At 40.9% G+C, this 12,923-nt stretch overlaps 1 protein-coding gene across 1 annotated transcript; it reads left to right on the top strand.

Annotated features, from left to right (window-relative positions):
• Positions 1 to 12,512, top strand: PSMD3 (proteasome 26S subunit, non-ATPase 3). Its single transcript, XM_072111468.1, has 12 exons — positions 1 to 201; positions 1,810 to 2,000; positions 2,090 to 2,227; positions 4,879 to 5,015; positions 5,466 to 5,656; positions 9,006 to 9,109; positions 9,205 to 9,319; positions 9,664 to 9,783; positions 10,290 to 10,393; positions 10,810 to 10,965; positions 11,121 to 11,171; positions 11,880 to 12,512. Exons 1-12 carry the CDS (start codon positions 84 to 86, stop codon positions 11,955 to 11,957), a joined length of 1,503 nt encoding a protein of 500 aa, XP_071967569.1. The 5' UTR covers positions 1 to 83; the 3' UTR covers positions 11,958 to 12,512.
• Positions 12,513 to 12,923: the final 411 nt, after the last annotated feature.

Below are 12,923 nucleotides of genomic sequence, written 5' to 3'. Positions count from 1 at the left end.
CATCTTCCTTAGTTCGAGACTTGCCAGTCATTCCCGGACCGGAAGCGGAAACCAACCTCAGCAGGCAGCACCGGGTTCTTACCATGAAGGAGGCGACGGTTAAACGGCGAGAACCGGAGGATGTGGAGATGAAGGAGGAGGAGCCGGCAGCCGTGACCGGGGAGGGGGGGAAGAAGGAGCTGGATAGTGTGACCCTGGAAGGTATCGCCCGTCTATGCCCCGTGTTATTGTCTGTGTCATACCCGCACACCAGGCCTCCATTATCCACCAACCCCTCAGGGGCTCTAGTGCTACTCAGTGGAAGTGCTTCCCTCCACCCCAGCTCACACCTGTGTAATGAGGAGTAACGGATGCACTTCTCTCTATAGGCTTACATTTAGGAAAACATTGGAGAAATTACGTGAATTGCACCTAATTTGTGACTTATCTTATAACCCCCCCCCCCCCCCAGAAAGAAACAGAGGTATACCATGCTGCATGTAGCTATAAAATAGGGATTCCCAAAACCAACCACCACCAACACGACTTCTCTTATGTGGTGACATCACATTATTATGACGGATGATGTGCCCACAACGAATCTGCTGCCATGAGGTTCATAAACACTCACTTACACTAACATCAAGGGAAACATCCATGTAAAATGCACAGGGTTACAAATATAAACTCATGTAGCAGGGAATATATGTCTGAGTTCACATTAGAACATCTTGATGATTGTCAAGGATCTTTTGTGTTGGGGTAGAAATCTCTACTGTATGAGGATAAACAGAAGAAAGGGGGTGATGCTGTGAGGACCATAGTAGCAACAAGGACTAGAGATTAGGGCAGAGGAAAACGAGGATCTCTGTTAGCGCCATTGAGATGAATCGAGCAGCCGGTTTCTGGCTGCTCTCCATCTCCTGGTACCACGAGGGCACAATGGGCTTCGTTCTCGTGATCCCTGGGAGTCCCTTCACTGAGACCTCCACTAATCAGCACATTAGCTCCTATGCGGATAAGTGCTAACTTGTTTGTCATTGGTGAACCCCTTTAAAGTGTAAAGGCAGAGGAATTGGCGTGAATGCACATGAGTACAAATCATCTGCCCTGATCACAATCTAAATATGAACAAAATCTATGTTGAATTTTCATGTGCACATTCGCTGTGGATTTTGGTGTGGATTCGGCAATGGAATTCACAGACGATATCCACTGCAAATCTGTAGCAGAAAATTCTTCTGCTGCAGTTTGTAAAATCTTCAGGTGGATTGCATTATTAGGTTCAGAATTTTATGAAAATACAGTAGGAAGACAACAGACTTCTTGTAGAAGTCTATATGGGAGGTGATAAAGCACTTCCCTGTCTTGAAGGGAAAAAATGCTCCCACAAAACAAGAACAATGCTTGTCTGTCCTGCTATTCCACCCACCAGTGACAATGGGAGTCCCTGATCAAGGTTGATAGTGGTCCCATTTTTGTGATCGGTTGGGTGTCCCTGATTTTGTTGCCTCGTCACTCAGCTAATTTTGCCTTTTCCCTGGAAATGAAATGGGTGCAGGATTACAGAATTTCAGCCATACAAATATTTGTGGGAAGTGAACTACTACCCTGATCCCACACTTCTGCCCATGTTCTCATTACTCCATATTTAAGTCTCCTGTCTCTCAAGTGATAATCGATAATCAGTGACCCATGCCTGTAAGCTCTGGCTCCCAGTGATGCCCTGAATAAAAATGCCAGTGCTTATTGATAAAAATATGTTCGACCTGTAAATACTGAAGATAGAAGAAGTTTCATGTTTTGCCTTTATCTTTTCTTCTGTTGTAGACATTAAGGAACATGTGAAACAGATTGAGAAAGCAGTTTCTGGGAAGGAGCCTCGGTTTGTTCTCCGTGCCCTCAGAGCTTTGCCCTCTACATCTCGTCGCCTGAACCCTAATGTCCTGCATAAAGCAATCAACGGCTTCTTCACATCTAACCCGGTCACCCGGGACATGCTGCTGAGCTTCCTGGAGGAGGTGAGAGGGCGAAGATAAGCCTCTTAGTGCTTGTCAGAGTATTTCTTGGGGGTCATTTGTTAACCATATCTCATTTTACTTATAATCAGTTGATTGACACAGAAGGTGACTTGCCATTTAGACCACGAACTGGCAAAGCTGCTTCAGTGCCACTGCTTCCTGAGGTGGAAGCGTACCTGCAGCTACTTCTGGTGATACACCTGATGAACGGCAAACGCTTCACTGAGGTAAGAGCAAAGTGTCAAGGAGCAGATATGCAGAAATTTTTCTCATAAAGTTTGTTTCATCGTTTCACTTAAAGGAAACTTACCATGAGGAATCTATTACAGGCAGTTCCCTACTTAAGAACACCTGACTTACAGACAACCCCTAGTTACAAACGGACCTCTGGATTTTGGTAATTTACTGTAATTTAGCCCTAGGCTACAATGACCAGCTGTAACACAAAGGTGTCTGTAATGAAGTTTTATTGTTAATCCTGGTTTTTATGGCAATCCAACATTTTTAAAATCCAATTGTCACAGAGAAAAAAAAAATTGACTGGGGGTTACAATAATAAACAATACACTTCTGTCTTGCATACAAATTCAACTTTGGAACAAACCTTCAGAACCAATCTTCTATGTGACCCGGGGACTGCCTGTATCTGAAGTAGATCTGATGGTAGATTCCTCCTGCCTGCCTCTTCCCTAATCTGCAGTTTAATAATTTGAAACCTAACTTGTTAAAAAAAAAATTATAATATGTAAATTAACTGCAAAGGCTACTAGGGCATGTACTAACATTAGCTCCCAGTGTCCCCTGTAAGCTTGGTCCGCCGTTCGGGGGACTGTGTACTGGAGTGTTTCCTAGCTTTATCGGTATGTTTCGGTAAGTAACACTTTAGTAAGTGCTCTTAGACAAGCACTACTTTACTGTATTGAGGGGCTGAGCACAGCGGGTGTCTGCTGTACTATACCCATAATATTAGTAGAGGACACCCAGCAAACATGCAGCATGGTGGCTTAGTGGTTAGCATTACAGCCTTGCAGCGCTGGGGTCCTTGGTTCAAATCCCATGGTCAACATCTGCAAAGAGTTTGTATGTTCTCTCCCTGTTTTTGCGTTGGCTTCCTCCGGGTCCTCCGGTTTCCTCCCACACTCCAAAACATACTGGTAGATTGATTAGATTTTGAGCAAACTCTGTAGTGCTGCATAATCTGTGTGCGCTATATAAATAAAGAAATTATTATTATTTGATGGCAATAATTGGTTGCCACCATAGCTGGGAGCCTCTAGGACAGGCTGAGTAAGCCATGAATACCACATATTTCAAAATGTAATTCCATGAGAGCCATACAATATGCACGTGGCCTCCAGTAGATGGGTAACCACAGCATATGGCCCTCTAGTAAATAGGTACTCTGGAGGCAGGAAAGGGGGTCAGTGACAGTGGTGGGTCCTGCACCTTTCATGTCTTTAGCACATATCCTGTGTATATGTCTTAAATATGATACAGGAGATGGGAATAGCCCTTTAAATGTCCCAGTATACATAACACAAACCTGTATCTAAGATAACCTCAATAGATTCATGTCACTCTTAGGGTATGGTAGGCAGATATAACATTAACAACTGTACAAGCTTCACAAATCGTACAGGCAGTTTTACTCCTCAAAAAACTCTCAAAGCATTCAGTATCCTCTGCGCACAAGACCTTGCACAGAGGCCAGGATTAGCCCTGGCTAACCCCAAATGCACACAGCGCCATCAGCAGAATCGTGCTGTCACATTGATCCTGTCATGTGACGAATGCTGATATAATCAGTCACATTGATCCTGTCATGTGACGAATGCTGATATAATCAGTCACCTGTCACAGAAGCCCCCAAACACTGAGCACTCTGCCTGCAGACGTCACTAATATGATGTCACTGTGATTCCCTGAGCAAAGGGAAGAGATGCATTCAGGGAAGACGCTATGGTCTTGTTCTCTGCATATAGCGGTGATCATATGGGATGTTACCATAAGATCACTGTGACATGTATGATTAAACAGCAAAAAAGACAACCCAGCAACCTCCTTTGGTCTTTTCAGTGACCATAGTCTGGTGGGTTTCGTCCATAGTCTGGTCTCTCTGGGGGTAGAGGGTTGTCTATGACTTTTTATAGATTTGTATTACTAAAAATTTCATAATTTAAAACTCCTCGCCAAAAAAATTGTTGCTCTTCTGAAAAATGTTAGCACAACTTTTGGTTTCAGGAATCCACTATTTATAAGTAGTACAGTTTCAGTCCGCAGACTTTTGTCACACTTGGATTGCAAAAGAATAACTGAGGCAGATTAAAGCCAATAGTCTGAGGATAGAAACTTAACTGTGGATTGCTGAAACCATCTCTTGGAACAAGTGCCTGGTTTCTTCAGTGGCATTTCTGACTATGGTATCTGCTGGTTCCTTTTTGAAAAAATAACATTTAGAAAAGGTTGTCTATTCAACTACTGGAGCCTGAGGTATGTGGTCATACAAGATGGGTTCTTTAGGTTTGTATGTAAGTCGGAACAGTTATATTTTCCAATTGTAGCTCCAGAAAAAATAAATTTTGTCCCTGTGACGATTGAATTTTCAAAATTTTGTGCTGTCATGGGACCAAGGATTATCAATAAAGCTTCATTACAGACACCTTACAGCTGATCATTGCAGCCTGGGACTATAGTGACATCCAGAGACCTTCACCAGAGGTCACAGTAGGCAGAGAGTTCCCTCTATAACTAGGGGTCGTCTGTAAGAAGTCAGGTGTGCAAGTGGGGGCTTATTTAGGGGCGGCAGGTCCTCTTTCTGGGAATAGATGTAATTGCATCATTGAATTATGATAATTCACATAACCTTTGTTTGTTTCAGGCACAGAAGGTGTCTGATGACCTCATGCAGAAGATCAGCAGCCAGAACAGACGAGCATTAGACATAATAGTGGCCAAGTGCTATTACTACCACTCGCGTATCTATGAATTCCTCAACAAACTGGATGTTGTCAGAAGGTACATTTTTATTGCATCCCTAAAGTTTTTCTGCAACAGTGGAGCGGTCAGGGTTGCTGTCTGTCTACTGCTTTTTTGCTGCTTGATGACATACTGGTAGTAGTTTATTAGCTCAATTTCTGCTGACAGGTTACCTTTAATTGCCTCTGGTCTGTATTCAGATAAATATGTGATTCTTTCTATACATGCTTCTTTATGGTTTTTCCGTACATGAATCTAAGGAGAGTCTGAGAGTCACAACTTTTCACTGATCCACAGGATTGGTGAAATCTGTTTTGCTGGGAAACCCTCCGAACTCACTTTCCCTGTTTCAATAGAACAATTCTTACACATCCATGCTGCTCTTTATTTAGTCCCCAACATAGTACTATACTATACTATCAGCTTTTAACATTTTATTTACATTTATTACAACAGCTGAGTAGTTAATATAAATAATAATTTTTCCAGCTTCCTGCATGCAAGACTGCGCACAGCCACTCTCCGACATGACGCAGATGGACAGGCCACACTTCTAAATCTGCTTCTTAGAAACTACTTACAGTTCAACCTGTATGACCAGGCTGAGAAACTAGTGTCTAAGTCTGTGTTCCCTGAACAAGCCAACAACAACGAGTGGGCCAGATACTTGTATTATACAGGTAAGCAGACCATAAAAATTTAAAAAAGAAGGTACCAAAGGTTGGTGTATTTTGGATGATACCGGTATTATCATTGCTTTTTTAGTCATTGATGGGTATCTGCTGAATGACTATTGCACATTTAAAATACCTGTGCCATTCTCTAGAACAGCCTTTCCCTCTGGCCAGGATTCATCATTACAGGCTTGTGTTAGTCCATGTACAACATGCACACAAAAAGGACTTGTACATCTTGCTTCACTGTTCATGCACCATTGCTGGGTCCGGTGACAATTTTTGACCAAAGAAACATCAGTCAAACCAGAAAGTGGCCTGACCGGACTAAGTGTTCATGAAATAAGCACCACCTTCATAACTTTTCAAGTTTACACGCAGCAAATAGTTTTACCTGTAAAACCCGCAATTACGGGCGTCAAAAATGGCGGCGGCTTCAAAAATATGGCGGCTTGCCGAAGATTGTCGCTCCCCGTGAATCATGGGGGAGCGGGTATCTGTTGCTATGACAGCCTCAATCAGACAACCTAAGGTTAAAGTAACCTATGGAGTCTGATAAATAGTAAAAATAAAATGTTTTTTTTTTTTTTAAAAAAAAAACATAAAACCTCAAATCGCCCCTCTTTCCCTAGAAGTCATATAAATAAACAGTAAAAATCATAAACGCATTAGGATTGCTACGTCCGAAAATGCCCAATCTATCAAGTAGAAAAAAATAGTTGGTAAAAAAGAAGGTAGGGTGAGGGGCACTACACAAAAAAACTTTCACATGAATCAGTCCATCGATATTTTAGCATATGTGAATGCTAGTATCAAATGTCAGCCGTGTAGAAGGTGAAGGTGGTGCTCTAGCTCCAAAGAAAGTCCATTCAGGTGTAGCAAACAATTCATATAGAAAGAAAAGAGCTGGCACTCATCAATAAAAGTAGATTCTTTATTCCATCACTTTAAAATACATCGTTGCGGGAGGGAACAAGACTGCGGGAGACTAACCACGGGCGACGGTCCGTTTCGCGCTGAACTAGCGCTTAATCCTGCCTGGTTTACCGGCGTCTGCACCTGCACTTTAATTGCGGGCGCCAGACCTGGTATCATGGATATAAATAAACACAGATGTATGCTATATGACCAAAATATACAATTTTATTGAATGTACAAAAGCACAACAAGAACAGACAGCAATAAAAACATTAAAAATGTGTGCAAAGCACACAAATACAACAAGCAGAGCAACCCAGCATTTTTTTTTTTTCCCTTTCCCTTCTTTCCTTTTTCTTCTCTGCAAGGAATAACAATAAAATTTTATGTTATTCCTTGCAGAGAAGAAAAAGGAAAGAAGGGAAAGGGGAAAAAAAAAGGACATTTTTTTTTTCTCTCGCTGCGCACGCCACTTCCGCCGGAAGTCACATGACTCGAGCCCAGCTGACATCATAGATCTGCTCCCCCATATAACGGAGACTGCACAGCAAGTCCAGCACCCCTGAGGAAGCTAGGTTACTAGCGATACGCGTGGGGTCTCCTCCCCAGCCCTTTTCCCCCCTACTGCACCTCATTACAGGACGTGGTCACCATTACAGGTAAACCCAGCTTGAATCCTGGGCTTGCGCTCACTTCACTTTATAGCAGCATCGGGTTTTTTCCCCCATACTTTGAATATTTGACTACCCAGTTAAATCACATCGCTGTCTAGGGACAAGCACGGTTTTTCAACCAATGTACCTCAATATATTGTCTTACATTAGTGCAGATGAAGGGGCTCTGCTGCAGGTAGGGGGAGCTGGTGGTGTGCAGAGCAACCAACACTATCACATGCTGGGTTGCTCTGCTTGTTGTATTTGAGTGCTTTGCACACATTTTTTTAATGTTTTTATTGCTGTCTGTTCTTGTTGTGCTTTTGTACATTCAATAAAATTGTATATTTTGATCATATAGCATACATCTGTGTTTATTTATATCTTAGAAGTTTTAGGTATAGCTTTGACCGCCATTTTGTCTGATTTCAAATTACCCGAGTGGTGCCGATCCCACTTTCTAATTTTTGCATTGAGACCTGGTATCATAGCAACATATAAACATATGAGTGGTACACTGAAAGGAAGGGGGAGGTGTCACAAAGGATACGACGTCCGCGGCACAACAAAACCCCAAAGAAAGTTTAACAGGTCGTGATTGTGCATCGGAGGTAAGTAAATTACAAAGTTTGAATATATACAGCAAGCCAATAAAACGTTCAGCCAGTTATTAAGGTTCAATATACAAACAGTACTTTGTGTCAGAGTATTACACGAAAAATGCATAACATGGAGCAAAGAGCAGAATACAAAAACACGATTAGAAACAGGGGAGGAAGGACAAGATGAAGGAATTAACTGAAAAAAATGAAATGAAAATAGGGCAGTAAATATGTATCAAAAGTAGCTTATGTAAAAAACATGATTTTTTTTCTAAAGAAACGCCCCCATTTCATTCTTGTCCAATGGACCCAAAGCATTGGTCTTAATTATCCAAGAAGCTTCTCGTCTGAGAAGCATTTTTTGTCCGTCCCCTCCATTTGGGGGCACAGGAACGACCTCTATACCAGCAAAAGAAATAACATTTGCATTATTAGAGTGGGTATCCCTAATATGTCCAATGAGGCGGGGAGCTCCTTCTCCAGTCCTTATTGAATTACGGTGTTCCCGAAATCTAATGAACAACCTCCTAATGGTTTTACCGATATAAAATCTGCCACACGGGCAGAACAAAACATAAACTACAAAAGTGGTCTTACATGAAATGAAATGTTTTTCTGATGTGTACATCCTCCGATGTTTAAATACTTTCCCTTTAAGAAATAGCAGCAAAAATTGCAACTGCCGCAGCAAAAGTTCCCTTGGGGTATGGATTTTTCTAGCCAATGCTTCTCTCTGGTATTTGGTAAACGACTTCGAACTATTTGATCTTTTATTGTTTTACTGCGTCGAAAAGTAATAAGGGGACCTTGCTCTGCTATTTCTTTAATTTGAGGAAAAATATAGTAGACATGTCATTTGGGGCGTACAGTGAAAGCTGTAAAATCCAACGGAGCAAATGCGTTATTTCACCATTTTCACTGCATTTGGAATTTTTTTTTCCTGCTTCCCAGTACACGACATGGAATATTCAATACAATCACTATGAAGTGCAATTTGTTACGCAGAAAACAAGCCGTCACACAGCTCTTTAAGTGTAATAATCAAACAGATTTTTGAAGGTGGGGAGTGAAAAATGGAAATGAAAAAAACATAAAAGGGCCAGGTCATTAAGGGGTTAAAAGTCCCGGCTGCCTTTGTTGTGTATGTTATTTTTGAGCCCATTACACAATATCTTTCCTCAGGCCGTATTAAAGCCATTCAGTTGGAATATTCTGAAGCAAGAAGGACCCTGACTAATGCCCTAAGAAAAGCCCCCCAGCATACAGCTGTAGGATTCAAACAGACGGTGAGTAGCTGATATGCAAATGTAATTTTTAAGTGTTTGCACATATCCACAATGCAGGATCTACAATCTAAACCTGTGTTTTCTTGTCTTTTCAGGTTCACAAACTTCTGATTGTAGTGGAGTTATTACTGGGGGAAATTCCTGATCGTCTGCAGTTCAGACAACACTCATTGAAAAGGTCATTAATGCCTTATTTTCTGCTGACTCAAGGTAAGTGATTCATCCACTTGTGTATCTGTCACTCATTTCTAAGAACAAGGTATTCTGATTGCACAAGAGAATAAGTACGTAAAGCTAGCCTCTGATCCTCCCACCCTTCATTACAGTTATTGTTCTGCTATCAGTGAGCATACATTCCTGGAAAAGGTCCCTGAAGAGCCCTTCTAATAGTGAGCCTCTGATGCAAGAATAGAAAAATTAAGTTTTCACAAAACAGTTTTTTCTCAATAACTACTTGTAGATATCAGAAGGTTACGCAGAACTTACACAGTAAATTTTACATTGTTATGCGATTTCTGTTTTTCTACCTGTTAATTCCTAATTTTTGTTCCCAGCTGTTCGCACAGGCAACCTGTCCAAATTCAACCAGGTGCTGGAGCAGTTCTGTGAGAAGTTCCAGGCAGATGGTACATACACCCTCATCATCCGGCTGAGACATAATGTCATCAAGACGGGTATGAAGATTTATTTAGGAATCTTAAATGTTTTGTCATTTCCCCATGTTTATAGTTTGGAGAGATGTCAACTTTCGTTTTCAGGTTTCTATTTTGTATAGCTGGCTGTAGGATAGTGTTACTTGCTGCAAAATAGGACCTGTTCTATCTAACAGCGCGGCCACCCATCTTGGTCACTGTGCGGTGAGACACTTTGTGCTCACTGTGACCAGGTGCCATAGAGCTCTATGGGGTCCGTTATCTGGCCACAATGTGTGTGACCAGATCATAGTTTGTTATCCGGATGTGTAAATGAGCCTTCGGGAAATGCCTTTCCCTAGTGACATTGATATTGGTTGGGGGGTAAGGAGAGCACAACCTCTCAAAATCAGCTGCTCTGTGGCCAAACTAGAGTGATACTACTACTACTACTACTATTTCCAAATAGGTTTGAGGTCTAGTGGGGTCTTTATTGTTTGTCGTCTTATGTGTCTGTGTGGGCTATTTATATGTACCTTCTATCTTAGGTGTGCGAATGATCAGTCTGTCATACTCCAGGATTTCATTGCCTGACATTGCTCAAAAATTGCAGCTGGACAGCCCAGAGGATGCAGAGTTTATAGTGGCTAAGGTGAGTGCAAAGGGAAAGCTATGGAGATGCTTTTCCGCAACCTTTTTTGTTGTTTTAATGTTGGACCCACTTCACATATCAATTAGGTCTTTAGTTATTTTGAGCCAAAACCAGGAGTGGTGCACCACACAGAATAATTGCAAGTCTTTCCATTGTAACGTACCTTTGTATAGTCACTGGAAAGACTTACACCTGCTCTGTGACCACACTTGGTTTTTTCTCTAAATAACTGAAAATATTATATGAAGATATGATCTGGGCCTAAGTTATTGACCAAGGTCCCTTACTTAAATAGAATAATTTGCGTCATGTAGAGCAGAAATCACTTTAATGTCACTTTGATTATTCAGTGCCTACCCCTGGTTATAATCTGTCTATGAAAGACTACCTACATTTTTGTAACTTCCTCACTGCAGGCAATCCGTGATGGAGTCATTGAAGCCAGTATTAATCACGAAAAGGGCTATGTTCAGTCTAAGGAGATGACTGATATCTATTCTACAAGGGAACCTCAGCTGGCCTTCCATCAACGCATTTCTTTCTGTCTAGACATCCACAATATGTCTGTAAAGGTAAGGATTAGGCGAGGTACGCCTCTATTTATTTAATAGTATTCCTGTTTTATATCTTGTATAATTCTAGAAAAATGTATTTATATAGCTATGTTTGTATGTTTCTAGTTGTGCATGCGTTTATATAAATGTTTCTTTCAATTCTCATTCAATAGGCAATGAGATTCCCACCCAAATCCTACAACAAAGACTTGGAGTCAGCAGAGGTAAGCATACAATATGCCAATCTCCTGAGCATCTGCGTAAGCCCTGAACAGTATAAACCCAGTTCAACAACAAGCTGATAGTTTAGGGTACAAATAAGTAAAGGCTTCATTGTATTGTGAATGCCGCTATATAGACTCTTGTTGTTAATGTTGCCATTCTTTTGAGTTTTATTACCATTCTTTGGTAGCATTATAACATAAGTCCTGCTCTATACAATTAAAATCTATACAACTAAATGGGGAAGCAATTCTTGTGTACACATTGGGAAGATGGTCTGTGCAATATGTAGCATCGGAGAGAAACCACTGCCAGTGGAAGAGAATGCACCCAGCAAATGTTATTAAAACTATGATAAAATCTCTTTATTTATATAGCTCCATTATATACCACAGCGTTTACAGGTCGGGGGGAGGGATATGTGAATAAAATAAGACATTACAGAGCAATAACATCAGATGAAACAATAGGGTTAAATCTTACACATGTAATGGATGTATACAGTATACATTCTCCTGAGCTATAGATGCAACTGAATGGAAGAATGCGATCCCTGTAGGATATTGTTGCACAGAGGATACATTTGGGGGGGTAAAGGGGACGCATGTCTCTCTTTAGTGCATGTGCGAGCAGCTTGGCGCTTATGGGAATGTGATCTAAAAACCTTGATTTGAAAATGCATCACTAACCTGACCTCTTTCTATCCACAGGAGCGACGTGAAAGAGAACAGCAAGATTTAGAATTTGCAAAAGAGATGGCAGAAGATGATGACGATGGATTTCCATGACCCTCTGTTTTAGCTATGCTTCCCTTAAATTTATAATAGGGGTTTTTGGTTTTGGTTTGTCTTCTTCCCCTCCCTTTCTTTATTGGTCATTCATTCTATAAAGAAACGTAACTGCATGTCTATTCATTGGAGAGTGGGCAGGCTATTCAGATACACTGTGACAGATGCTCCTGCACTTCCTCCGTAAGGCTGAAGCATCACAAAGCAGTTATGGTGCAACTTTGTTTTTTTTATGGAATAGGGAAATGTCATTCTCTACATTGCTCTGTTTGAAGCCGAAATTAATAAGGTCAAAGTTTCTGGCCCTTACCAGTGAGATCAGAACTTCGGGTTTACTTTTATTGTCCTTTACGTAGTCAACATCAATTTAAGTCCAGACAATGAACAACGTGGCCAATCTTATAATTATAAAAATAAAATTTTATAGGAGTCATGCATATACAAACCGGGATCTTGCACATTCTATATATCTTTTTATTTTACCTGTAAGGTAAAGACCCACATCATGTTTTCAGTTGCTCTTTAGTAATTCATTAAAAGCTGTTTGTAACCAAATTTGGATGATAGTTGTGTTTTTTTGTTTTTTTTGTTTTGTTTTTTTTTCCTTTTTGTGGCCAGCAGAGGGAGACAATCACACAGCAGTTGCTATTCCGCATTGTTATTACTTTATCTCTGGATTTTTAATTATGAAGGGGTTTTGCAATATTGGGAGAAAATACAGAGAATGAATTCTGCAAGGATGATATGTTTTCTGATGGATTACACTGTACCGAGAGCAGCAAATATGAAAATGCAGAGTATTATGGGGGTTCATTCACTTTTTCCTCCCATCATGCTCTGCATTTCCGTATTTTTCGGACTATAAGATGCACCCCATATTTGGACGTAAAAAAAAGAAAAATTTGTATTTCACACCCATTAAATTTCTCTGTTTGTCATGCAAACACCCCTGCAATGACTACCATA

Source organism: Engystomops pustulosus, chromosome 6, assembly GCF_040894005.1.
Source record: "Engystomops pustulosus chromosome 6, aEngPut4.maternal, whole genome shotgun sequence".
Taxonomy (NCBI): Eukaryota; Metazoa; Chordata; class Amphibia; order Anura; family Leptodactylidae; genus Engystomops; species Engystomops pustulosus.
The sequence above is the reverse complement of the archived record's forward strand: the minus strand, read 5'-3'. Positions and strand labels throughout refer to the sequence as shown.

Bases quoted from the DNA above. Each gene is read 5' to 3' on its own strand.
- PSMD3 (XM_072111468.1), top strand. From the start codon at position 84: ATGAAGGAGGCGACGGTTAAACGGCGAGAACCGGAGGATGTGGAGATG. The intron at 202-1,809 runs GTATCGCCCGTC...CTTCTGTTGTAG, and splicing joins GGATAGTGTGACCCTGGAAG to ACATTAAGGAACATGTGAAA. The intron at 2,001-2,089 runs GTGAGAGGGCGA...ACTTATAATCAG, and splicing joins TGCTGAGCTTCCTGGAGGAG to TTGATTGACACAGAAGGTGA.